Source organism: Drosophila serrata, unplaced genomic scaffold (genome assembly GCF_035046125.1).
Source record: "Drosophila serrata isolate PLE 108 unplaced genomic scaffold, ASM3504612v1 contig_373, whole genome shotgun sequence".
Classification (NCBI taxonomy): domain Eukaryota; kingdom Metazoa; phylum Arthropoda; class Insecta; order Diptera; family Drosophilidae; genus Drosophila; species Drosophila serrata.
In genome coordinates, this window is record NW_028257271.1 from 384,350 (window position 1) to 412,130 (window position 27,781).

The window sequence follows — 27,781 nt, forward strand, 5'->3', positions numbered from 1 at the left end:
CTTCTGGCCAGAGTACATAGTTGTTAAGGAGTTCGAGGCGAAGAAAAAGAAAAAGCGGCCTGTAGGAATAACTCTTCCCAGGCCTGATGTTACCACTGCGCCTTCTACGTCTTCCAATCCCGACCCAAAAAACTAACCCACTCCTTAGGTATTTCCTATCAGAATGCAAGAGGCTTACGTAGTAAGCTTCCTAACTTGTATTCTGATAGCCTTTCGTTTGTATCTCAGGTTATTGTGCTCACAGAAACCTGGTTAAAGCCGGAGATTCTGAGCTCCGAAGTTTTTCCAGCTGTGTTCACGGTATATCGGCTAGATCGCCCTATCAGACGCGGGGGTGGAGTTCTTATAGCGGTGGACTCCTCACTCACGTCAGAATTATTAACCTTCGAGGAATGCAACGATGTTGAATTCCTCTGTGTGAAGCTATCTATCAAAGGTAGCTCAATTTTTATTACCTGTTCCTACATACCTCCACTGTCGGAACTTCCTATTTATTGGAATCACCTTTCCGCTATTCAGATGGTTTCCAGTAGACTTTTGGATAGAGACCAGTTGGTAGTTCTTGGAGATTTTAATATCCCTGGTGCTATTTGGTGCTCGAATAATTCCACCAATACTCTCAATACACCTACACAACATGACTTTATCGCTGGCTTGTTTGACATTTCGCTGTCTCAAGTCAACCATGTTCGAAATTCCTTACAGCGCTTGCTCGATCTTTGCTTCGTCTCTGATCCTGCGAGAGTCAGTTTAGCAAGGGTGGCGCCTCTGACGCAACCCGAAGATCCTTATCATCCAACTTTCGATGTGACTCTTGATATTGGGTGTGACGTACAGCATATTTCTGACCGTCCAGCCAATAAAGTCCTATGTTTTCGCAAAACGGACTTTGAACGGCTGAATAATTTTATAAACGAGTTCAATTGGTCCGATCTATACATGTGCACTGACATGGCAGTTGCCGTTGATATTTTTTACAGTGCCATGAATTCATTTTTTACTGAATGTGTTCCGCGTTATATTATCCGCCAAGCTCGAATAAACCGCCGTGGTTTACTAAAGAGTTGAGCCGACTTAAAAATAAAAAATCTAGACTGTATGCTAAATTTAAAATCACCGGTTCTCAATCTGCCCTTTCATTTTATTTATCAGCTCGGTCAAACTTTTCCGTGCTGAACGCGCAGTGTTACAAAAACTATTTAACTCGTTGTAGGGCCCAGTTCTCACAGGACCCAAAACAGTTTTATAATTTCGTTAACACTAAACGTAAACCTAAAACAAATCCTTCCTCGCTTTCATTTGAAAATACTACCGCAAATAATGATCAGGCAATAGCCGATCTATTTTCGCAGTTTTTTCAAACAACCTATTCTAGCTCTTCGTATATATACCAGACTTATTCCTACGACATACCCAAATCGAACTTAATTTTCTGTCCTAGCCTAAACGAAAGCTCTCTCCTTTTAGATCTTCATCGTGTCAAGCCAGTTTATTCGCCAGGTCCCGACGGAATTCCTGGCTGTGTGCTCAGGTATTGTGCCGACGCCCTGTGCTATCCCCTTCTGAAATTATTTACCTTGTCCTTAGCAACCTCCCACTTTCCCATTATTTGGAAGGAATCGTTTATTATTCCTCTCCACAAAAAAGGTAGCAAATTGGATGCCAGCAATTATAGAGGAATCTCTAAGTTGTCGGCCATCCCAAAATTATTTGAAAATATTATCACCCCTCATTTACAGCACCTTTGTAGATCGGTTATTTCTCCATGTCAACATGGTTTTATTAAGCGAAGATCAACAACAACAAATCTTTTGGAGCTCTCTTCCTATATTATAAAGGGCTTCCATAATAATTGTCAGACAGATGTAATCTATACTGATTTCAGTAAAGCATTTGACTCTGTTAATCATTCTCTCCTCGTTAGAAAACTCGATTCAATGGGTTTTCCAAGTGATCTTCTTAATTGGATCTCTAGTTATTTGAATGGCAGGACGCAAAAGGTCCTCTTTAAGAATAATTTATCCAATATTCTAAGGGTTACATCTGGTGTCCCGCAAGGAAGCCATTTGGGACCCTTATTGTTTACATTGTTCATAAATGACCTGCCCAAAGTCTTGACTAACTCCAGAGTACTTATGTACGCGGATGACGTCAAGCTTTGCGTGCAATACAACGACGTTGCCTGCCAGTCGGATTTACAAACAGATCTTAATAATTTTCAAACTTGGTGCCGTGTAAACTTATTAAACTTAAATGGCTCGAAATGCAAGCTAATGACATTCTCTCGTGTCGCTCCTAAGCTTGCTACTTACACGCTGAACGGCTGCTCTTTGGAAAGAATTAATACAGTTGACGATTTGGGCGTCCGCTTGGACCCAAAACTTGACTTTATTGATCATATTTCGTCTATGGTGAATAGGGCCAGGGGTGTGCTTGGATTTATTAAACGGTGGTCGAAAGAATTCAATGACCCCTATGTTACTAAATCCTTATATACTTCCTTAGTTCGTCCTATCCTAGAATATGGATGCTGCGTTTGGAGCCCTCAGTACGGCGTCCATAGTAAACGCATTGAGTCGGTTCAAAAGAACTTTTTACTTTTCGCTCTACGCGGTTTAAATTGGGATGCAAACCAAAGATTACCTTCCTACTCTAGTAGACTCCTATTAATAAACTTGCCGTCCTTAGCCAATCGTAGAACGATGCTAGGGATAACCTTTATTTTTAACCTTATCCATGGTGATGTGGAAAGTGCTGACTTGTTGGGTCAGCTTAATTTCCATGTACCATGTAGAACCACTAGATCCTATATCCCATTAGTGTTGCGCCACTGTAGGACCTCCTTTGAACTGCATGAACCTTTTAGAGTGTTATGTGCAAATTATAATGATTTGTACACACTAATCTCTAACGTAGATTCCCTTCCCAAATTAAAATCTTTGATATTAACATACTTAGTAAGCATGCAAGCTAACAATCTGGCAGCACGCCGGTAGTCAATTTTCCTCGTATTCTGTCCTATATTTTCCATCGCGCCTACTAACACCTAACCCAAACAGGCACGTGCCTGGTGTCATACGGGCCACTTGTATGTACTGACCTTAGTGCATCAACGTCCAAGAAAAATGACCGCCAAAATCTTGACTAACTTCAGAGTACTTATGTACGCTGACGCCGTCAAGCTTTGTGTGCAATATAAGGACGTCTCTTGCCAGTCGGATGTACTAGCAGATCTTAATAATTTTCAATCATGGCGCCCCGTAAACTTATTCAACTTAAACGGCTCTAAGCTAATGACATTCTCTCGATTCGTTCCCAAGCTTGCAACTTACACGCTCAGCTGTAGCTCTTTGGAAAGAATCAATTCAGTTGTTTATTTGGGCGTCTGCTTGGATCCTAAACTTGACTTTATCGATCAAATTTCGTCTATGGTGAATAGAGCCAGGGGTGTGCTTGGATTTATGTAACGGTGGTCGAAAGAAATCTAAAAGCATTCTGCGAAGCAGCGGAAAGACGACGTCAACTTCTGTTTTCGAAGTAAAATCTAAGGTAATCTAACCGAATTTGTTATTTACGTTCAGGCAATTAATGGTTATATTAAAATACTGATCAGAAAACTACCAATACAATTATTCTCAATTTTAGCTTATCATGATATTTCAGACTTAAGATAGTTAATAACCAATGCACAAAATTAGGAAATATATAAAGAACATATTAATTTTAATTTAAATAAATATCCCCAAGCCCCTAATAAAAACACACATCCTAATCAGAATTTTAAATCACACAAAATCAATACAATTAACCAAACCCAATATCTACCACCTTATCCACAATATTCTCAACCATTCCAACCTAATCTTTACACACCATCATTCAGACCTACTTATACACTGCAAATCCCTAACAACCAACCCATGTGGCACGTACCAAATTATTTCAGACCCAACCAATATATGAACACACAATCGATTCCTCACACAACTTTTATCCCACAAAATTCCAATAGGATTCAAAATCCTCAAACAGCTCAACATCATAGAGGAAATCCATACCCTCAACCACAACAACCCTCCACATCTAAAAACTAATCTAACTTCCCAGATGCCATACGACTAAGACCTTGTATCGACTAGATCACTTGAATCAGGACGAAACTTTAAGGTTGAAAGGTTTATTAGGTAAATTCAAAAATCTTCTATATGAAGAATGAGACAACTTAATATTTACAAATACCATTAAACGCGTACTAAAAACATCGCATAACTCCCCAATTTATTCAAAACTATACCCACTTGCTCACACGCACAAAATCGAAGTCGAAAACCTAGTGCAGGAAATGCTTAAACAGGGATTAATTAGGGAAAATAATTCATACAATAGTCCTACCTGGGTAGTACCCAAAAAAAAACTGATGCTTTGGGAAAAATTAAGTACAGAGTAGTAATTGATTATTGGAAACTTAATGAAATAACTATACCTGAAGATATCCAATACCAAACATGGACGAAATCCTTGGAAAACTAGGAAAATACCCATATTTTACAACTATCAATTTGGCAAAAGGATTTTATAACTTAGAAATGGACCCAGAATCAATATTTAAAACTGCATTCTCCACTAAAAGCGGTCATTACGAATACGTTCGTATGCTACTTTATGGCGCATGAACACTATTCTTCAACCATTGCTTAACAAACATTGTTTAGTATATCCAGACGATATAATCATTTTTCGCACATGCCTTACTGAACATTTAAACTCTTTACTACTAGTTTTTTCCAAACTTGCAGAAGCCAATTTAAAACTACAGTTTGATAAATTTGAGTTCTTAAAAAAGGAAGCTAGCTTGCTTGGTCATATGTTATATAGCCAAACCCTCTTAACGTTAAAGACATAGTTTCATTCCAAATTCCAAAAAAAAAAAGATAGAGCTTTTCTTGGATTAACCAGTTACTATCATAAATTTATCTCAAATTACGGAGACATTGCAATACCAACGGCCAAATGTTAAAAAAAGGAGCAAATATAGATACACAAAACATTGACTACATAGAAGCATTCAAAAAGCATAAAGTTTTAATAATTATTGAACCGAGTCTCCCATTACCCGATGGAAGATGGAAAGCCAAATTGAACAAATACCAATTTAAAAGCGATTATATTAGGGGGAAAGAAAATTCAGTTGCCGACGCATTATAAAGAATTAAAATTGAAGAAAATCATCATAGTAAAGTTACTCAACATAGTGCAGAAGAAGACAAAAGCAATAACAGAAAAACCAATAAATCACTTCAAAAAGAAAATAAATTTTACTAAAACCGATAAAAACAATGTAGGGCATTCAAAATTTTTACTTTTTACTTAATCATTTTATTCATATTCATAATATTCATATATTCATATTATATTGAGAATGAATTGAAATTATTCAAAGAGCATAAAGAAAAATTATAAATACCGCCTACACTCAAGTAATTCGCAGCCTCTATCTGTTAAAGAATGTTATTAAGATATACAGAAAATTACAAAATTAATTAAAGAAAATCAATTTTTTCCAAATAGGGAACTATTAATTCAGAATATAATAAATGATTATAACATATGCAATTTAGCTAAGACAGAACACCGAAACACGAAAATGCCGTTTAAAATCACACCCAACCACAACCATTGTCGAGACAAATTTGTGGTTGATATTTATTCATCAGAAAGGAAATATTACGTAAGTTGCATTGATATTTATTCTAAATTCCCTTTACTTGAACAAATTAAAACAAAGGACTGGATAGAATGCAGGAACGTATTAATGCATATTTTCAGCTTGTCTCTAAAGCGATGGCTTGAAACAAAAGAAATCTAATTACAACTTAATACAGCAAAAAACGGAGTAGCAGACGTCGAAAGACTACATAAGACAATATATGAAAAAATTCGTATTATCAATTCATCCGATGATGTAGCAGTAAAAGTAAGCAAGATAGAAATAATCCTTTACACTTACTGTTTGTAAGGGGGCCGCTGCCGCTGAAGATCCTGTCTTGTCAAATGTAGCCCAATGGAAATTCCCACGTCGCAAGCGAAGGTGAAAAGTAAAAGACGGGGGCGTCGTGGGCAAATCAAATGGTCAGCTTTATTGCGCTGCATACATAAGACTAAAATAGCTTAAGTGTAAGGGCTGCACTCCCGACCGATAAGCTACGCTTAACAGTGCGAGAGCGGGCCCGAGAAGTGAAGCGCGAACTAGCCGTCCCTCAGCTCGCTTAGCAGCGAGCGAAGCTCGGGAACTCAGGAGCGGGCGTTCGCGAACATCGAAGAGTGGGCGCGGGGGCGCTTAGACTAGCCCGATAAGCAGTGCGCGAAGAGCCGACTTGCGGGAGTGCAAGAGCGGCCAAAGCTTTGGAGGCTCGGTGGACAGAGGCGGCGCAGCGGCCGCAGCGAAGGGCCTTCTGACGTGAACATTCTCCCCACCCCTTGCAACAACTCGGGTTGCAACATATTCGTCCTGTATAAGTACTGCCGCGTTCTGCAGGGTGTCCTGGCTAGCGGCGGAAATTGCCTATGCGCACCGGAGGGCAGCTGAGGAGCGGTGGACGAAGGCCGTGGAGTGGCTGAGGAGTGTCGGGGGGAGGCGCAGGATGGTGGAGGTGACGTCGACGTCGGTAGCGGATGAAGTCCGGTGGCAACCTCGGAATCGGTTGTATTGGACCTCTGATCAGAGCGTTCGCGTGGTGCGAAGCGGTGGCATCTTCTCGAAGCGGACTGGAAAAAAGTATATCATTTAGAAGATTGGTCAGTAAATAACGCGAATGGGGAGCACGAAGTCATCCGATGCTGCGATCGGGGTGCGGGAACTGGACTTCCAGGCATATGCAGGAGCGTGTGGTGAAGCTGATTGCACGTCTTGCATCGGTCACCACTGCGGCACTTGCCCTGGGAATGTTCGTGGGCCAAACGTGACACCGCGCTGAGCCTCTTCTCAGCACTAAGCCTAAGGAACTTGTGGCATTTTCGAAGCGGATGGACTCCGCTGCAGACTCGGCATGGATAGGATAAAATACCTCGGGAACGTCTGCTCTTGATGTCGTAGGGTACCCAGTAATTTAAGGCGTTGGAAGAAGTGATTCGCGTGGAGAACGCGGATATCCTTTGGATCGGTGCGGTTACTGGGCTGGAAGGTTCAGGAGCAATCTGAACACTGGAGGAACAGCTTCTGGGATGCAGCTGGGTGTGATGCCGTCTGCGGCATGTACGGCAGGAGTGGGCACTGGGGCAATCCCGCTGCTGATGGCCTCGTGCCAAACAATTCAAGCAGAGTTGCTTTCTTCGGATGATATTTGACCTCTCGACTACGGTCATTTGAAGGAAACGGGGACATCTTCGCAGGGGATGGTTTTCCCTGGAACATAGGTCACACCTTCTGGGTCTGGGTGTTGGAGTCACTCTGAAGTCGGAAGAATGGAGCCGGGGCGCTGGGGCCCTCGGAGTCGACAACTCTGGCGGAAAATGCCTAGAGTTGGTAGGCGAAACGTCGTCGATGGCCTCCAGCGTACGATGGCGTTCGGTCAGAAACGCGTCTAGCTCCTTCCAAGTCGGAATTCTGTCTTTGTTGTGGATGGATTGTTCCCACAGAGAAAGGGTTACTTCGGGAAGCTTTGAGGAAACCATATACACCAAAAGACTATCCCAAGCCTCAACTTGAATGGAGGACATCTCTAGGGCGGTCAGGCAGCTTTGGATGGTGCCTTGCAGGTCTTTTAGCGCGACTCCCGATTCTTGAGGGACAGCCTGGATGTTGAAGAGGATTTTCAACTGGCTGTTGACCAACAACCGCCGGTTCTCGAAGCGGTCGGTGAGGCTTTGCCAAGCTGCGACGAACCCCTCATTGGTGAGCGGGGCTTTGGCAACAATGGCGTGCGCTTCGCCAGTTGTCTTGGATAGGAGGTGGAACAATTTCTCCACCGGGGTGAGACGCGAGTTGTGAATATAAACCGCCGTGAAAAGGTCTCTGAACGTGGGCCAACGAAGATAGTCGCCCGCAAACACCTCGGTGTCTACCGGTGGTAAACGACAACCGGTGGAAGGGGGTGTGTGGCCACTGCTGAAAGCCAGAGTTGACTGGGCCGCGCCCCTTTCTATTATCTCCTGCAGCTGGGCCACACACCTGGAATAAACGGAGTAGCAGTAGCTATACTTAGCTTCTAACACCGTTGAAGTGTCCGCGCCGTCGTCAGACACGGAGAGCAGTTCGGAGCAGCTCTCGTAACTCTTCTCCACCTTTTCCCACAAAGTCCGGATTTGGTCGCGACGCACTTTACACGTGGACGGAGAGGGCTGGGTGGTTTCTGGGGCGTCTAGAGGTTGGATCTTTGCCGCGAATTGACTCACATGGTCTGTCGTGGCAATAAACTTCCTCAACGCAATGTCGATGGCGGTTTGAGCCATTTTTGTGGTCGAGCAGTGGATTTAAAGTTAATCGGGGAGGGTCGCGGAAATGCGGACTGGGATCTTCCCAAACGGATTGACGGAATCGGCCGTAATTAAAGTACAGGAATAATTTTTATTTGAAATTACAATTCTTTTGTATTTTGGAAATATATATATATATATATATATATATATATATAGTTCGGGCTAGTATTGAATAGTAGTGAATTCGCAAATTGAAATCCTTGTATTTTCTCTTAATATTCAATATATTTCGGACATGGAGGTTTGTTTACATTTTGCTTAGAAAATTGGTAACGAAATGTGGATGGATCCCGTAATAAATTAAATACGGATTTAGGAACGTATTGGTCGGAAGTAATTGTTGCCAACTTTATTTATCACGGATCCGAAATGGTCGAAATAAACCCTTGGCTTTTGTTTGAGAGACAACTCAATGGGTCCTGCCGTCGGCAACGCAGTGCGGAACTCAAAAGAAACAAGAGGAAAGAACAACACGACCGTTGCGGCGGCTCAGTTGAAAAGATTGAATTAAAAATTAATTAACTTAAATTAATTAATTAAATTCAAATTCTGGATCTGTTAATGAATGTTTAACTATGAGCGCAGATGTTTAATTTTTTTAAACGCTAGGAAGGTAGTATTTAAAAAACAAACATCCGTTTTTGGTCGCGGAGAAGAGCTCACTGGGATAAGCCGTCGGCAAAGCAGTGATGAGTGAGGGACCCAAAGAACTTAAGGGCAACAACAACACAGCCGTTGCGGCGGTTAAATCGAAGACAATTAAAAAACACTCGTTTGTGTTTGGGTTTTGCTGCTCAGCTCAGAATAGTGCGAAGCTTGCCCAATATACATATGTATGTATTTAGATTGTGGAGATCGATGCTCAGCGCAGAATAGCGCGAAGCTTGTATGTATGGAGGTATGTGTGTAAATTTGTATTTCTCTCATCTAAATGAAAATAGGATAAATAAAATTCGGATAATTTTAAATTCTTGGTTCACGAAATTTCCTTCAAATTGTAGGTGGCGGATTTTGTCTCGTCGGCACTGTTCGGCTGTGGAATGTATAAGTGCAGGTGCTTGTACACGCTCTAGGCACAAAGAGGAGACGAAAAAAAGATTACAAATAATTACTTGCCCTTATGCGGGCTTGTGCATATATGTATGTATGTAATAGCTTGGATCGCTCAGCGCAGAATAGCGCGACGCTTGCCCAATATACATGTATGTATATAAAAATTGATATAAATAAAAAATAGGATTTATAAACTTCGGATAATGTTAAATCCTTGGATCACGAAAGTTGTTAAAAGTTGTAGATGGCGGATTTTGTCTCGTAGGCACTGTGCGGCTGTGGAATGCATGAGTGCAGGTGCTTGTACACGCTCTAGGCACAAAGAGGAGACGAAAAAAAAGACAAATAATTACTTGGTATGCCCTTATGCTGGCGTGTGTATATATGTATGTAATAACTTGGATGCTCAGCGCAGAATAGCGCAAAGCTTGCCCAATATATATGTATTTATGTAAATAATTGTGGAAATCGTTGCTCAACGCAGAATAGCGCGAAGCTTGCCCAATATATGTATGGTAATTTGATATAAATAAAAAATAGGATTTATAAAATTCGGATTATTTTAAATCCTTGGCTGACGAAATTTGTTTCTTGAAAAACTTTAGGGTTTGTATTGGCACAGTGGAGCGTCGAGAAGTGGACTGTATTGAATTGTGCGAACAGAAAAATGTGTATGGATACAGCATACAAAAAATTTCGTGACAGCGGCAGACTGTTCGGCGATCAGGGTGAATTCCCGAAACAAGCGCACACCGGCTGGCCAATATTAATTATGCCTTTCTTTTTGAAACACAATTTCACTGTTCACGGAGAACTTTTTTTGCACGGAAATATTAGCACAAGTTTAGAATGCGTGTGTGTGTATGTGGCTGCACATAGGCCTCGACCGTTGGCAAGTGGATGAACAACGGGGAATCGAAGAGACGGCGAGGAGGATGGCGGCGCACACAAAACGGACACGGATGGAAAATTTCGAAGTTCGGAGGCGAATAGAAAAGTGGAATTTCTCACTACCGTGGTGTCAGGAAAACTCGGACGGGGAGTTGACACGAACGAAAACCAATAAATTTTGCAGCGGTGCGACCGAAATTAAATGTTCGGCCCACTGTCTAAGACCGGCAGCGAGAACAAGACGGAATCAAGCATATACTTATCTCAGCGGAAAAATCACCGGGAACTGCTGGTGAAGGGACGGAAGGATATCCTTATCCGGCTCAAAGGACCAATGTTTGTAGGGGGGCGATCCTGCCGCTGAAGATCCTGTCTTGTCAAATGTAGCCCAATGGAAATTCCCACGTCGCAAGCGAAGGTGAAAAGTAAAAGACGGGGGCGTCGTGGGCAAATCAAATGGTCAGCTTTATTGCGCTGCATACATAAGACTAAAATAGCTTAAATGTAAGGGCTGCACTCCCGACCGATAAGCTACGCTTAACAGTGCGAGAGCGGGCCCGAGAAGTGAAGCGCGAACTAGCCGTCCCTCAGCTCGCTTAGCAGCGAGCGAAGCTCGGGAACTCGGGAGCGGGCGTTCGCGAACATCGAAGAGTGGGCGCGGGGGCGCTTAGACTAGCCCGATAAGCAGTGCGCGAAGAGCCGACTTGCGGGAGTGCAAGAGCGGCCAAAGCTTTGGAGGCTCGGTGGACAGAGGCGGCGCAGCGGCCGCAGCGAAGGGCCTTCTGACGTGAACACTTACAATCATAAAACAGAACATGACACCACTGTAAATATTTATGTTAAAAAATAAGGAAGTAATGCCTGCTTTCGTTTCATTCACCTATACTAATTATATTTATAGTTCTTCATTTTCGTCAATATCTAACGATTGTTTGTATGGTAGCTACATGATATAAAAATCCTATTTTCATAAAATTAAAATCCAAAGTCTAGGATAATATAAAAGGGCTATACCTTAAATTTAATGAAAATCTGCTGAAAACTGAAAAAGTTATAATTTTTAATTGTATTAATTTCCAGATCGTTCCAATGTCAACTATATGATATGGTAGCCTGATTTTCATAACATTTTATACAATCTATTGAAAACTGAAAAAGTTATAATATTTTTGTAAACATTTTCTGCTCTTTTTTATGGCAGCTATATGATATAGTCGTCCGATTCGGCCCGTGCCGACATATATTTGAGTGAGGGTTTATACTGCAAAGCTCCAAACACAGCATTTATATTCTAAGATAGCACGAACTAAAGAGATATTTAAGGATTAAGTAACATAGGGGTCATTGAATTCCTTCGACCACCGTTTAATAAATCCAAGCACACCCCTGGCTCTATTCACCATAGACGAAATATAATCAATTAAGTCAAGTTTTGGGTCCACGCGGACGCATAAATCATCATCTGAATTAATTCTTTCCAAGAAACAGCGGTTCAGCGTGTAAGTACCGAGCTTAGGAACGACACGAGCGAATGTCATTAGCTTGCAATAGGAGTCGTTTAAGAAGAATAAGTTTACGGGGCACCATGTTTAAAAATTATTTAGATCTGTTTGTAAATCCGACTGGCAGGCGACGTCTTTGTATTGGACGCAAAGCTCGACGTTACCAGCGTACATAAGCACTCTTGAGTTAGTCAAGACTTTTCATTTATAAATAATGTAAACAAAAAGGGTCCCAAATGGCTTCCTTGCGGGACGCCAGAAGTAATCCTTAGAACTTTAGATAAATTATTCTTAAAGGGGACCTTTTGTGTCCATTCATATTGAGATCTAATTAAGAAGGTCACTTGGAAAACCCATTACCATTTATAAACCATGTTGACATGGAGAAATAACTGATCTACAAAGGCGCTGCAAGTGATGAGTAATTATGTTTTTGAATAGTTTAGGGATAGGAATAATAAACGATTCCTTTCCAAATAATGGGAAAGTGGGAGGTTTCTAAGGATAAGGGGAAAACACAGGGGGTCGGCACAATACCTGAGCATAGAGGGCGTCGGCACAATACCTGAGCACATAGCCAGGAATTCCGTCGGGACCTGGTGAATAAACAAGCTTGACACGATAAATATTTAAAACCAGAGAGCTTTCGTTTAGGCTAGGGCAGAAAAATAATAGAAATTGGGTATGTCGCAGGAATAGGTCTGATGTAAATTCCAAAAAATTTCAATTAGTTGTTTAAAAAAAATACGAACAGATCGGCTATGGCCTGGCCTACGGTTAGTGTTAACAAAGTTATAAAACTGTTTTGAAACCTGTAAACTGTGAAACTGTGCCCTGTACAGAGTTAAATAGTTATTGTAACACTTCGCGTTCAGCACGGTAAAGATTGAGAACCGGTGAATTTAAATGTAGCATACAGTCTAGACTTTTTATTTTTAAGTCGGCTCAACTCTTTAGTAAACCACAGAGATTTATTTGAGATTGGCGGATAGTATAACGGAACACATTCAGTAAAAAATGAATTTATGGCATTGTAGAATATATCCACGGCAACTGCTTTGTCAGTGCACATGTATAGATCGGACCAATTGAACTCATATATAAAATTATATAGCCGTTCAAAGTCCGTCTTGCGAAAACAGAGGACTTTTTAGGCTGGATGGTCAGATACATTCTGTAAGTCAGACCTCAAGAGTCACATCGAAAGTAGGATGAAACAAATCTTCTGGCTGCGTCAGAGGCGCCACCCTGGCTAAACCAACTCTCGTAGGCTCAGAGACTAAACTAAGTTTGAGCATGCCCTGCAACAAGACAGCGATAAAGTCATGTTGTGTATATTTTAGGAGAGTATTGGTGGAATTGTTTGAGCAGGGATATTAAAATCTCCTAGGACTAGCAACTGGTCTCTATTCAAAAGTCTAGTGGAAACCATCTGAATAGCGGAAAGGTGGTTCCAATAAATAGGAAGTTTCAACAATGGAGATATGTAGGAACAGGTAATAGCTTTAAACAAAGGAACTAAACATCGATGAATTTCTCGAAGGTTAATAATTCTCACGTGTGTAAAGAGTCAACCGCTATAAGAACTCCACCCCCGCGTCTGATAGGGCGATCTAGTCGATATACAGTAAACACATCTGGAAAAACTTCGGAGCTTAGAATTTCCGGCTTTAACCAGGTTTCTGGTAACACGATAACCTAAGATGCAAACGAAAGGATATCAGAATACAAGATAGGGAGTTTACTACGTAAGCCTCTCGCATTCTGAAAGGAAATAGCTAGGGAGTGGGTTATTTCTTTCGCTCAGGATTGCAAGACGTAGAAGGCGCAGTGGTATGATCAGGCCTGGGAAGAGTTATTCCAACAGGCCGCGTTTTCTTTGCTTCGTTGGTAGAGCAAATTGTGTTAAAGAGCTCGTTATGGACATTTATTTTATCTGTAGCGTAAGAACATTTGAACTTTTCCACCTTAATCTTTATTTTATCGGCTCAGGTTTTGCCTTGTATAAAGGCGAGAACATCTTTCGATGTTTGATCTGGGGAGAGCCGCGAAACAAAAATAAGTCTCGTCGGTGGAACCGCAACGCAGATTGGTTATCTTCTGTGCCATTGTCGGCCGGTATTCTGGGCCTAACACCCTGGGCGGCAATATCATTAATCACGGGACTTTGAGGGGTCAATATTTGGGACCCCCCAGGGGATAAAACAAAAATCACCGGCGGTACGGGCACTCCCGCTGCACATTCGGATACCGAATCTTTTCTAGCGCTCGATCTCAGCACATTTGGAATTATTGCTGGGTCGAGGGCTGTGCCGAGGGAGGCTGCTGCTGAGAGCCCGTTGCATGTAGTTGGGGTCCGTCTGCAGGCTGCCCACCTATAGCTGTTTTTTGCGCCTAGGAGACTCATTTAATAGCGTAAGGCTATTAAATTGGGTGTCCAGCGCCCAGAACATATCAAGAGTTTTACGAAAACTCGTTAAAATGCCCTTAAAACCGTTTTTGGTTTGCCGCATGAAAGACATCATCTCCCTTTCTACATCGCGACAGGCCTCACAGCAGTAACGCAGACCGTTGTTTTCTTTTACATCGTCCACCGTTCGAGCTGCAACTCCAATACACTTGGCGTGCATGACGTTGTCACACAGCCAGCAGCCGATTGTAAGGTCACCTGTAGAAATAGACTTTTTGCAGGTTTTGACGAAACAGACAATATTTACGGACATTAAGAGGACTTACCACTGTACTTGTACTTGGAAAAAAAAGAGGAAAAAAAACAACAGAGCTATGAAGAAAGAAGTGAAGAGCCACAGCGAGAGCGAGAGAGCGTGGAGATCATATAAGATAAGAAGTGCAGCGGCACAGCTAAAGTGAGAGGGTGGGAGAGCGTGGGAGATAAATAAATAGCAAAAGCGTTTAGCTGTTGCGACGGCGCAAACAAAACCTAAACGAAGAAGGGACAAATAGGAATGCAAAATATGCAAAAGCTAGCACTAGCAGAACAACTAAATTGGGAAATAAAACCAATTATATACACAAATTAGAATATAAACAACAAAATAGAAAATTTAAGTTAACCCCGGTGGTTAGTTTCAAACTTTAACAAAACGAGAGCGCAAAAAAAAAACTCGTATATATATATATATATGTATATAATTAGTTCTTATTATTATTATGTTTAAAATTTTTATATTAAATTTTATTTTTAATTATGCTAACCTGGAAATATTCTTGATCCTCACATAATGTCCGTGGATATCGATGGTTGGTCCATCCAGGTATAACTTATTAATATGGTGTTGCTTCTCCGTTCCATTTGTGGAAAGGTATCCAAAATAGTGTCCTTTTCTTTTTCATATCCAACACTTTAAGACTTATGTGAGGGGTTTTTTTTACGAATACATTTATTTTATCCGTGTTCATTCAGAATGTCAACCCAGTAAAATTTGTCCTGATGTTGTTTGTGTGCACGATGGTTGATTTGACATCAACACCATAAACACTACACCGCTTTGGATTCAATCCCGATAACATTGACCACTTAAAACAGAAAACACCCTTGTTCTGCACATTGATACATGCTCTACGGGCTTTAAGGCGTGCAGGTAAATCAAAATATTCCAATCCTTTCAGAGGAACACATTGAAACATGTTCAACTCCACCCTAAGTATGCGTGTTAGGGTCCATCCACTGTCCTTCTCTGGGAATTCGTCCATTTTCTATTTTATACTATTCGTATGGGAATCATGTTCTTTTACTAACATGTTTTCCGCAAACAGCTCCAAATTTATTTTTGAAGCTGTATGGAAACTGAGGACTCTTTCAATATGAGGGAGCAGCCCCTGGTCCGCTTCATAGGAAAATTCACCAGGAATCCTTACAGCCACTCTCTCATTTGTAAACATATATTGAAGGACACTTCCCTTGTATCCATAAATAATTTGCTTTACTTGTCAATCTAGGGGTAGCAAAATATTTGTGTTGTTCTGTGCGAACATGGTGATGCCATTGCACATAAATGGGAAGGTGCTGCTGACAGGAGTTAGAGAAAATTCCTTGCATGTGGTTGTAGTTGATGTTGTTGTTGTGGTTGGCTTACATTTTGGTGGTGATGTTGTTGATGATGAAGATGGAGATGATGATGATTTTATTTTTTGTTGTTTTATTTATTTAGTTTTTTCTGTACTTTTGTACTTTTTAAGTTTAGTAATTTTTATCTTTTGAAATGTTGTATTATCTTTTAAAAATTGTTTAATTTTTTCCACTCTGAATCCTTCAAACGGCAAACTAGAATTGATTCTTAAGACACAACTAGTCTATACGCGGACCCACGAAAATAAAAAAATGTATAGCAAACACTTGACATGTTCGTACCCTTTCCACCCCATTTTAAAGCGAGCCCTGTCTTCGCTGTGAACCCGTTACAAGTGTATCCTTTTCACCCTCCACCCGTACTTAGATAAGCTAATTGTATATGTCATCACACTCATTCGATCAACTGTAAATGGAATGAGTGTCGGAAAACCCCTTTCCCCTTATCCTTTTTCAAGGAGGCGATTGCGGGTTACTGTCCTTCAAAGGGAAAACAAATTACCTTTTCAAGAATCTTACAAGGAAAACCACATTCATTCCTTTTTTAAGTGAGGATCGTGGGTGAACGTCCTTCAATCCGAGCGTGGACTTTCCGTTCCAAAAAATGTACCCTTCTTTAAGACCCCGTCCCTTTTTTAAGTGAGGATCGTGGGTAAGCATCAATTGGCCTTATAGGACCGAGCAGAGCGTGAATTTTTCAGTTACGACTCTAGCACCCTTCTTCAATTGCACCCCCGTCCCTTTATAAAAGTGGAATCCCTGCGGTGCGCCCTTTTGAATTGCCTCCCTCGTCCGTTTTTTTTAGTGAGGGGTCGTGGGAATGTACACGTGTGCCCAGGATCGCTCGGGATCGCTCCCTCCCTTTCGCACTCGTATTATAATTAATTGCATCTTTATTACCCCATTTGACAGGTTGACAGTTAACCCTCATTAATTGCATTTTTATTACTCAAACCACTTAAAATTTTGCAATGAGTTTTTACTACCCTTTTTTCCGACATCAAAAAAACCCGAAAATAGGCTTTTAATACTACTCCTTAGTGCCGGCCACCATACAAGGGCCCCGTAAGGTAATATTGATCGTAACACTGCTGTGTAGAGCCATATAATAACCCTTGTTTGAAGTCCCCATTTGTCTCCAAACACTTTCCTGCAGGAGTAGAAAGCAATGCTTGCCTTTCTGAGTCTTTAATCAATGTTTATCCTTAATAAGTTCCAATATTACTCCTAGATACTCCGCTAGTTTTAGCTCCATGCCATTTTTTCTGGGCGTGTTAAAACCTCATATCTTGGTTCTTCTTGTGAAGGGCAGAAGTTTTCTTTTAGTGGGGTTGATACCTAGTCCGCAGATCTTTTCCCACATTATTTCGCTGATAACGTCAGAATACGGTCCTGATACTAGCAGTACCAGGTAGGGAGTACCGCACGGTTCGGCTATGATCGAATTTGTTAAAAGAATCTGTTGCCCACTCGATTAGCTCCGTAATGATGTCTTTCGTTGGTGTGTTTGTTTGAGTGTTCTTTTCCTCCCCTGGGAAGTGAGTGTCAACCAGTAGCTCTAGTGACTCTTCTATTGTCGTTGTTGCAATGCCGACTGCTCTGTTGATAAGGGTGGGGCTTGTGTGTCCTTTGGCGAGAATCTAGCTTAGTACCGCAGTGTCCTTTATGCTGGTGCTCGCAGTAGCTTTGCCAGGATACTTTCATGGCCTTGTATACTGCTGTTTTATGCGCTTCGTTGTATTGTTCCCATTCCTGGGTTTCAAAGTATTAAAAGTCTTTGGGACTTGCCCGTCCCTGGCGCAAGGCTCCTGTACCGTGCCGATGTCGATATCCCTCTCCCTTAGAGGGATTCGCTGACAGCTTGTTGGTGCCATCGACCTCCTCAAGTATCTTGTTCGGCTCGGTCAGGAAGATCTTGAGCTTGGGCCTCTTAATGCCGTACCGGACCTTATAGTCGTTGGCTTTCAGCTGCGGTAGGCAGCGTTGGTTTATTAAAAGGAGGAAAGCTTGGCTTACTCTTGTTTCGCTCTGAGGATGGGCCAGTCCTCCGTACGGACGTCTGGGACTTCAGGCAGGTGATCATCCTGGCATGTTCGGTTTGCCCCTTCGGTAACCAAACGCGAGCTCTGGGTCTCCCTGGGATCTCCCTGGCGTGGACTAGTTCAATCTTAAGGTCAGACCATGTGTTGCTATTTAAAGACTTGCCCAGTTCCGCCCGACTACAATTGGTCAGCATCCTCGGTCGAACCTCATCCGAGGACCTGCTTCCAGCTGCCCCAACTTGGAGAATATAGTCACACTATCGATGGTGCTCACAGCTACGAAAATTAATAATTAAGGCAATATCTGGAAATGGAATTGTCATTTGAATTAAGATGAACTGATGTATGACTTACATATATAATTTTAGTTAGGAATCAAAGCCTACATCGAGCAAATAATACTCTTTGTCTGATGTTCTTTACTCCACTTTGGTATCCTCGAATGGTATTCTGTTAATAGGGCCTAACCAGAGAGTATAGTAGTAGAAGATTCTTATCGACATACGATTTTTTTGAACACGATTTTTTCGTGCTGGCTTTTGAACTGGCTAAATTGAATTAAATAATTTTAAATACATAAATAATTATGAACTTAAATTATCTTTTTTTTTTTTGGTAAAATAGTAATTAAAATAATTATATAGGAAATTCTCCAGAAAGCTCCACAGCGGCCAAAGAATTAAAAGTTCTTAAAAAAGAGTATTTTAACACGGTAACATAAAAAATTTGAACAGATTGCTTAGATTAAATGAACTTTTCAATTTCTAAAATAAATTTCGAAGTAATGGATGTAAACGTAATTTAAGTTGCTTTTAACTCGCTTATAAAACTAATGTATGTATGTAAAGGAATCTTTGAACACTATTCTCATACCGCCTTCTACGTCTTCCAATCCCGACCCAAAAAACTAACATACTCCCTTGGTATTTCCTATCAGAATGCAAGAGGCTTACATAGTAAGCTTCCTAACTTGTATTCTGATAGCCTTTCGTTTGCATCTCAGGCTCTTGTGCTCACAGATACCTGGTTAAAGCCGGAGATTCTGAGCTCCGAAGTTTTTCCAGCTGTGTTCACAGTATATCGGCTAGATCGCTCTATCAGACGCGGGGATGGAGTTCTTACAGCAGTGGACTCCTCACTCACGTCAGAATTATTTACCTTCGAGGAATGCAACGATGTTGAATTCCTCTGTGTGAAGCTATCTATTAAAGGTAGCTCCATTTTTATTACCTGTTCCTACATACCTCCACTCTCGGAACTTCCTATTTATTGGAATCACCTTTCCGCTATTCAGATGGTTTCCAGTAGACTTTTGGATAGAGACCAGTTGGTTTTCCTAGGAGATTTTAATATCCCTGGTGCTATTTGGTGCTCAAATAATTCCACCAATACTCTTCATACACCTACACAACATGACTTTATCGCTGGCTTGTTCGACATTTCGCTGTCTCAAGTCAACCATGTGCGAAATTCCTTACAGCGCTTGCTCGATCTTTGCTTCGTCTCTGATCCAGCGAGAGTCAGTTTTGTAAGGGAGGCGCCTCTGACGCAGCCCGAAGATCCTTATCATCCAACTTTCGATGTGGCTCTTGATATTGGGTGTGACGTACAGAATATTTCCGACCGTCCAGCCAATAAAGTCTTAAGTTTTCGCAAGACGGACTTTAAACTGCTGAATAATTTTATAAACGAGTTCAATTGGTCTGATCTCTACATGTGCACTGACATGGCAGTTGCCGTGGATATTTTTTACAGTACCATAAATTCATTTTTTACTGAATGTGTTCCGTTATATTATCCGCCAAGCTCGAATAAACCGCCGTGGTTTACTAAAGAGTTGAGCCGACTTAAAAATAAAAAATCTAGACTGTATGCTAAATTTAAAATCACCGGTTCTCAATCTGCCCTTTCATCTTATTTATCAGCTCGGTCAAACTTTACCGTGCTGAACGCGCAGTGTTATAAAAACTATTTAACTCGTTGTAGGGCCCAGTTCTCACAGGACCCAAAACAGTTTTATAATTTCGTTAACACTAAACGTAAACCTAAAACAAATCCTTCCTCGCTTTCATTTGAAAATACTAATGCAAATAATGATCAGGCAATAGCCGACCTATTTTCGCAGTTTTTTCAAAAACCTATTCTAGCTCTTCGTATCTACACCAGACCTATTCCTACGACATACCCAAATCAAACTTAATTTTCTGTCCTAGCCTAAACGAAAGCTCTCTCCTTTTAGATCTTCATCGTGTCAAGCCAGTTTATTCGGCAGGTCCGGATGGAATTCCTGGCTGTGTGCTTAGGTATAGCGCCGACGCCCTGTGCTATCCTATTCTGAAATTGTTTACCTTTTCCCTAGAAACCTCCCATTTTCCCATTATTTGGAAGGAATTGTTTGTTATTCCTCTCCACAAAAAAGGTAGTAAATTGGATGCCTGCAATTATAGAGGAATCTCAAAGTTGTCGGCCATCCCTAAATTATTCGAAAACATTATCACCCCTCACTTACAGCACCTTTGTAGATCAGTTATTTCTCCATGTCTACATGGTTTTATTAAGCGAAGATCAACAACAACAAATATTTTGGAGCTCTCTTCCTATATTATAAAGGGCTTCCATAATAATTTTCAGGCAGATGTAATCTATACTGATTTCAGTAAAGCATTTGACTCTGTTTACCATTCTCTCCTCATTAGAAATCTCGATTTAATGGGTTTTTCAAGTGATCTTAATCGGATCTCAACTTATTTGAATGGCAGGACGCAAAATGTCCTTTTTAAGAATAATTTATCGAATGTTCTAAGGGTTACATTTGGCGTCCCGAAAGGAAGCCATTTGGGACCATTTTTGTTTACATTATTTATAAATGACCTGCCCAAAGTCTTGACTAACTCCAGAGTGTTTATGTACGCGGATGACGTTGCCTTCCGGTCTGATTAACAAACAGATCTAAATAATTTTCAAACTTGGTGCCCCTTAAACTTATTAAACTGAAATGGCTCGAAATGCAAGCTAATGACATTCTCTCGTGTCGTTACACGCTGAACTGCTGCTCTTTGGATATAATTAATTCTGTTGATGATTTGGGCGTCCGCTTGGACACAAAACTTGACTTTATTGATCATATTTCGTCTATGGAGAATAGAGCCAGGACTGTGCTTGGATTTATTAAACGGTGGTCGAAGGAATTCAAGGACCCCTATGTCAATAATTCCTTATATACTTCTTTAGTTCGTCCTGTCTTAGAATATGGATCCTGCGTTTGGAGCCCTCAGTATGGCGTCCATAATAAACGCATTGAGTCGGTTCAAAAGAACTTTTTTTCTAGTAGACTCCTATTAATAAACTTGCCGTCCTTAGCCAATCGTAGAACGATGCTAGGGATAACCTTTATTTTTAACCTTATCCATGGTGATGTGGAAAGTGCTGACTTCTTGAGTCAGCTTAATTTCCACGTACCATGTAGAACTACTGGATCCTATATCCCATTAGTGTTGCGCCACTGTAGAATCTCCTTTGAACTGCATGAACCTTTTAGAGTGTTTTGTGCAAAACATAATGATTTGTACACACTAATCTCTAACGTTGATACCCTTCCCAAATTAAAATCATTAATACTAACACACTTAGTAAACATGAAAGCTAACAATCTGGCAGCACGCCGGTAGTCAATTTCCTCGTATTCTGTCCTATATTTTCCATCTCGCCTACTGACACTTAACCCAAAGAGGCACGTGCCTGGTTTCATACGGGTCACTTGAATGTACTGACCTTAGTGCATCGACGTCCAAGCAAGCAAAATAAATATCTGATAAACTTGAAACTTTGCATACTTCTCAAGGACCGATGACTATGCAATAATTTGAAAAAAAAAATTTCATTACGATCGTCAGGATTATTAAATTCTTTTATAGATCATCCGATAAGTAGTAAGAGAGACAGAGCTAGCCTGCCATCTCCGCATCATGAAATAATGAAATTACGAATTAGTTCGTGAGATATTTTAAAATTACATGTTCGCAAATGATAAATCGAACTAAAATACGAAAAATAACTGATAGCACAGAAAATTCAAAATACATGCGCTTAGAGGTACCCACACTATTATGGTCCAGAAGTCAATCTTTTTTGCATAAATTCAAAAATATAGTTTGAGACCTAAAACACATTAAGTTTTTTTAGAAAGAGAATAATGTAAGAAAAATTTTAAGTCTGTGCGACCACGCCCTCTATTGCCTTGTATGGGAGGCATCCGATTCGTAGTATTATCATTAGAAATTGAGTATGATTAGGGGGCGATCCTGCCCGCAAAGACTCGGCAATGGAGGCCGAAGAAATTCCCACGTCGCTGGCGAAAAAATTAACCCGTCAGGGTTGAAAAGATAAAGGCGGGGGCGTCGTGGTAGTTTTAGCTGAGCGTCAGCTTTTATTCGCTGATGTGACTAACTTAAAGAGAAAATACGAGCTCCCGGTCGCTTTGCTTCGTTAAAGCGAGAGCGGGAGATCGGCAATAGTTGGAGAGCGAGCGCAAGCCGGGAACTAAAAGCTCGCTCCTGAGCAGAGGCGGCATAGTGGGTCTCTCACGTAAACATCCTACCGCCCCCCTTGCAATCGCTTGGGTTGCAACAGGATCGTTGCAGCTGTGGCTGATGGCAGGCTCCAGACACGACCCAACCGAAGACGGTGCTTTGGGCCACTGGCATCCTGGATCTTCAGAAAACCGGTCCGCATCACTCGCGAAAACATATCCGCGCCTAGGATCACGGAGATGGTAGCCGGTAGATAGAACCGCTCGTCGGCCAGGATGATGTCGCGGAAGTGGCCCCGCACAATCTCGCTTAGCTCCCGGATTGGAGTGCGGAGGCGCATGTGCGGCTCCATCCTGAACACCACGTCGAAACGGACATCCCTTTCCGTCTTGGAGCCCACAGTGGCCGAACAAATTTGCTCGTCGCCAACGTTCGTGGTGGGCGACGCGTCGATGCAACTCGTCCGTGTGCACGGGTCGATGGGCGCTGCCGTGTCGAAGGTACGCGCTCCGGTGTCAATCCGTACCAGCGCGGTGGGAAGGACAATAACGCTGTGTCGCTGCAGCCGCGATGACAGCGTCGGCGCTGAAGCCGCGCTCTGCGGGCGTTCCTGGCCCATGGTGGACGGTTGCCCTTGCGCGTCGGACAATGGTGAACGGGTGGGGGTCGGCTGTGGAGTGGCGGAGGCCGTCCGCAGATTGCCGAGATGGGGCGACGGCGTCCCGAGGCCGGCCCAAAATCTGCCGCAGCTGGCGCCGAGTCAGTGGTCGCTCAGATAGGTGGAGCAGCGTATGATGATCCTGGCCACACGTTTTGCAGCAGTCCCCTCGCTGTCACGTTCCGTCCGAATGCTCGTGCGCCAAACAGCTGGGAGAGTACTTCTTAGCGAGGACCGCCCGTAGCCGCTTCTAAGCACTTAGGCGCAGAAAACGACGGCATCTTCGTAGTGGGTGGATCCCCCTGCAGACTCGGTAACGGTAGGACACGAGACCTCGAGTACATCTGCTTTCTTGAGTGATGGCGGTGCAAGGACGCGGAGGCATCGTGCTGGGTAAGACTGCCTTAATGACGAAGAACAATGAAGGAATTAGTATACGTATTTCGTATTTTAACTACTGCGAGACAACACATAACGTTTAGCCATTGGAACTACTGTGGGCAGGCGGAGACGTCCATCTGAAGGAGGACAGCTTTGGCTACAAGACGCTTAAGGAGCCCCCGCGTAGTGCAGATGTCGACCACACGAACGCGGCCGTCGGATCCTGGAAACACCGCATCGACTCTTTCTTCCCCGACAGGAAGATCTCTTGACGGGGCTTGCCACTTATTCCGTTTATGAAGTTCCTTGAGGTACTCATCTTTCCACCGCAGACGAAATTGCTGCTGGAGAGCCTTCAAATGCTGCCACCGGTTAGTAATGGACTTAGTGTCCCCCTTTATTTCGGGTTCCACCGTGGCTAGGAGGGGGCCTCCAACAAGAAAATGTCCAGGAGTAAGTGCCAACAAGTCGGCGGGACATGGGAGCGATCGGACGCGAGTTCAAACATGCTTCGATTCTCGCCAAGAGCATGGACAGCTCTCCAAACGTATATTTGCGCGTGGCCGTGGACTTATAGAACAGGGCTCTTGACGCCTGCCTCCCACAGGCCTCCCATGTGGGGGGCTCCCGGAGGAATGAAATGCCAGAGCAGCTGTTGATGGCAATAGGCGCTTGTCACAGCCCCTTTCACGCTTTGGATGAAATCACGAGAGAGGAGGTCAGCCGCTCCTACAAAGGTTTTTCCGTTGTCCGATTGAACTTGGCGGGAGCATCCTCTGCGAGACACGAAACGGGCGAAAGCATCTAGAAATTTCTCGGTCGTAAGGTCCGACGTAGGCTCTAATTGGATAGCCTTGGTGGCGAAGCACACGAACTCTAGAACATATCGCTTTGTAATCAGACAGGGTCGGCCCGTGTAGTTCTTAGAGTCGAAGGGGCCGGCGTAGTCCATACCGGTGTAGGTGAAGGGATGAGAGAACGAAGTCCTCTCCTTAGGCAACTCTCCCAAAAGTTGCGTCTGCACCCTCTTCTTGTGGATGACACACACCTTGCTCGAATAGATGACCGATTTGACCAAATTTCTCACCCTCAGAATCCAAAATTTGGAACGGATTAGAAGGATTGTCAGCTGATTGCCGCCGTGTAGCGTTATGCGATGCGTAAAATGGACAAGAAGGCGAGACAGATGGCAGTTGTACGGGAGGATTATGGGGTGCCGCTCGTCATATTGGAGAATGTCTGAGGCCGTGACCTGTCCGCAGACTCTCATGAGCCACTGCGAATCAAAGAACGTGTTCAAATTTAGCATGGGACTGGCTGCTGGTAGGGGAGTTTTCGAGTTAAGCAGCTAATCTCGGAGGAAAAAACGCGGCGTTGCGTGGCCGTCACCAGGAGACGTTCGGCCGCCGCGATTTCAGTGGCGGTCAGGAAATCCTCAGGTGGAACCTCGCTCCTCCGAGTGCGTTGAACGAAGCGATGGTCATAGGCGAGGACCCGCAACGCTTTGTCGAGTGTGGAGAACCGCTCCAGAATATCTTCTGTGGGAGCCTTCGCGGAGTGGACCTTGACGGCTTGCTTCTCAAGCTCAGTGACGGGTCAAACCACTGCCTTGAGTGGGCCACTCTCAGCGAGGCCTCTGCATTCAGGCGGGGCCGTGGCACTACAACTGACTGGCCGCGAGGTCTTGGAGCATTACCCACCGGCTAGCGAGATCTGCCGTGTTCTGATTGAAGCGAACATGTGCCCATCTCTCCACCTCGGTCAGCTGGGTAATCTTCGTCACCCGGTTAGCCACGAACGCTGTTCAGTGACACGCTGGTTTGTTCAACCAGGCGAGGACAATTGTAGAGTCAGTCCAGCAGTGCAGGATGACTGCCGGCCCAGGCATTTCTGGAAGAACGGCATTTGCCATTTTGGATTACAAAAAGGGGCCCACACAACTCCAGCCGAGGGAGTGACACCGTTCTGATCGGGGACACTCGCGTCCTTGCCGTTAGCAAGTTCGCCATGACCGTGGACCCAACCTCCACGCGGACATAAATGGCGACGCAGTATGCCTTTTCCGAAGCGCCGCAGAACCCATGGTGGTCGATTATGTGGTCCGAACGCAACCCATCGTGGAATGCCAACTTGTTGGAGCGCGGAGTAATTCCCCAGGAACGCAACCCATCGTTAAGAGAGATCTTGAGGAAGGACGTTATCCCACCCTAACGCTTGGAGCCAAATGTCCTGCATGAGCATCTTCTCAAGCACAATAAAGGGGGCGAGCCAACCCGCTGGATCGAAAAACTTTGCAATCTGGGATAGGACCTGACGCTTCGTGAATGACAATCCCGTGGCCAATTCAGGCGGAATGAAATAGAACTCGTCCGTCGTCGCTCTCCGTCGTATTCCCAGAGTCTTGGCCGTGCTTTCGGCGTCTATTTCAAGGAAGTCGGCCCGGAGGAGATGGTCGCTCGAAATGTCGTTCAAAACCTCCTTGCAATTGGAAGTTCATTTTCTGAGTGGGAACCCAGCAGAACCCCGGCCCCCCTCCAGCTCGCGGACTGAATTCTGCGCCTCAATTTTGGAATCTGCCCCCGCTAGAACGTCGTCAACATACATAAATTGTCTGATAATTTGACTAGCCTGCGAATACCTCGAATCTTCGTCGTCGGCTAGCTGTTACAGAACATGAATCGCATGGAACGGGACGCAATTTACTCCAAAGGTGACGGTTTTTAGCTCGTAGTCGCGTACTTCCCCATCGGAATTGCGAAATAGGATACGTTGGAGAGAGGTATATTTAGGGCTTACCCAAATCTGCCGATACTTCTTCTCGATCTCAGCGTTGAATACAACCTTAAAGTACCGCCACTTTAGAATCTGAATGGTCAGGTCGGACTGCAATACCGGGCCTGCATGAAGGATGTCATTGAGACTGGTTCCGTTTGCGGAAGGGCTGGATGCGTTAAATACCACCCGGACCTTTGTGGTCGTACTTTCGGACTTGAACACCGCATGGTGCGGAAGATAGTAGGATGCTGAATATCTCGTTGGAGAAACTTCGGTCATGTGACCCGTCAAGGTATTCTTGAATCACTGCGTCATACCTGGCCTTTAGGGGGGATCTTTTTTAAGGCGCTGATCATTACGTAAGAACTGGGACAGGGCGAGTGATCGTGAAGACGCTAGTTTGGAACCCATGTGCTCAGGGTTGCGTAGGGGGAGCGTCACGACATACTTGCCACACTCATCCCTCAGGGCTGTTTGGAAAAAATTGCGCTCACAGACTTCATCGGCTTCCGGGACGTTTCTGTTCGGACCTTCCTTCACCTCCCAGAATATCGTGAGGAGCTGATCCAGCGACTGGTCGTGGCCACAAGCCACTCGTGTGGAGAGGGCACTTACACTGCGGGGAGTGGCAGGAGACAGAGGGCCTGTCAGCACCCATCCGAAAATAGTCTCCCGTCCTTGGCGTTGCCAAGGAGGACAGACGGAAGAATATCGGCTTCTATCAATACGTCAATTTGGGAGCTCTCGAAGAACTTGGGATCTGCCAGGGGAACGTCGGGAAGCCCTTGTAGAAGGTCTCGCGGAATCGGATACGAGGGCAGATTGCCGGACAACTGCGGAATCACATATGCTGCAGTCTCTACTTGTAGCCCTGGTATGGCAGGTGAGTGAATTGAAAAATGGCACCATTTAGTAGACTGCGCAGAAACGGACTGATTATGGCGAAGATTTGGGCTTGAATGGTCTTATACGGGAGCTTAATCAGGTTGAACAGCCGTTCCGTTATGAAGGTTGCCTCGAACCCTGAGTCTATTAAGGACTCAAGCTCGCGCTTGGAAGCTGCACCCGAGATAACAAACGTTAATGAGGGCGGTGCCCAATAGGACAATAGGAACATCTCGGCTATTGTATGAATTGAGCCTGCTAGTTGGGGCGCTCGTGGGTGCCGATCTTTTGGCGGAACTAGCCCGAACCGCTAGGCCTGACGTTGTCGATGGCATCCAGGGTGCGATGAAGCTTTGTCAAAAAAGCATCTAACATGTTGAAATTTCGGCTTTGTTATGTATGGATTGCTCCCACAGTGAAAGTGTTATGTTGGGGAGCTTGGAGGAGCCTCGACTTGAATCAAGGACATCTCTAAGGCAGCCAGGCAGCTTTGAATGGTG

General features: G+C 43.6%; 1 protein-coding gene across 1 annotated transcript; it reads right to left on the reverse strand.

Moving 5' to 3' along the window:
- Positions 1 to 24,192: 24,192 nt before the first annotated feature.
- On the reverse strand, positions 24,193 to 26,675 carry LOC147642680 (uncharacterized). The gene is made up of 3 exons (XM_086839438.1): positions 26,418 to 26,675; positions 24,990 to 25,169; positions 24,193 to 24,897 (listed from the first exon to the last, which is right to left on the reverse strand). Exons 1-3 carry the CDS (start codon positions 26,673 to 26,675, stop codon positions 24,193 to 24,195), a joined length of 1,143 nt encoding a protein of 380 aa, XP_086695564.1.
- Positions 26,676 to 27,781: the final 1,106 nt, after the last annotated feature.

Bases quoted from the DNA above. Each gene is read 5' to 3' on its own strand.
- LOC147642680 (XM_086839438.1), bottom strand. From the start codon at position 26,675: ATGACCGAAGTTTCTCCAACGAGATATTCAGCATCCTACTATCTTCCG. The intron at 25,170-26,417 runs GTAAGCCCTAAA...CACTCCGCGAAG, and splicing joins AGAAGTATCGGCAGATTTGG to GCTCCCACAGAAGATATTCT. The intron at 24,898-24,989 runs GTTTTTTCCTCC...TTTGATTCGCAG, and splicing joins TGACGGCCACGCAACGCCGC to TGGCTCATGAGAGTCTGCGG.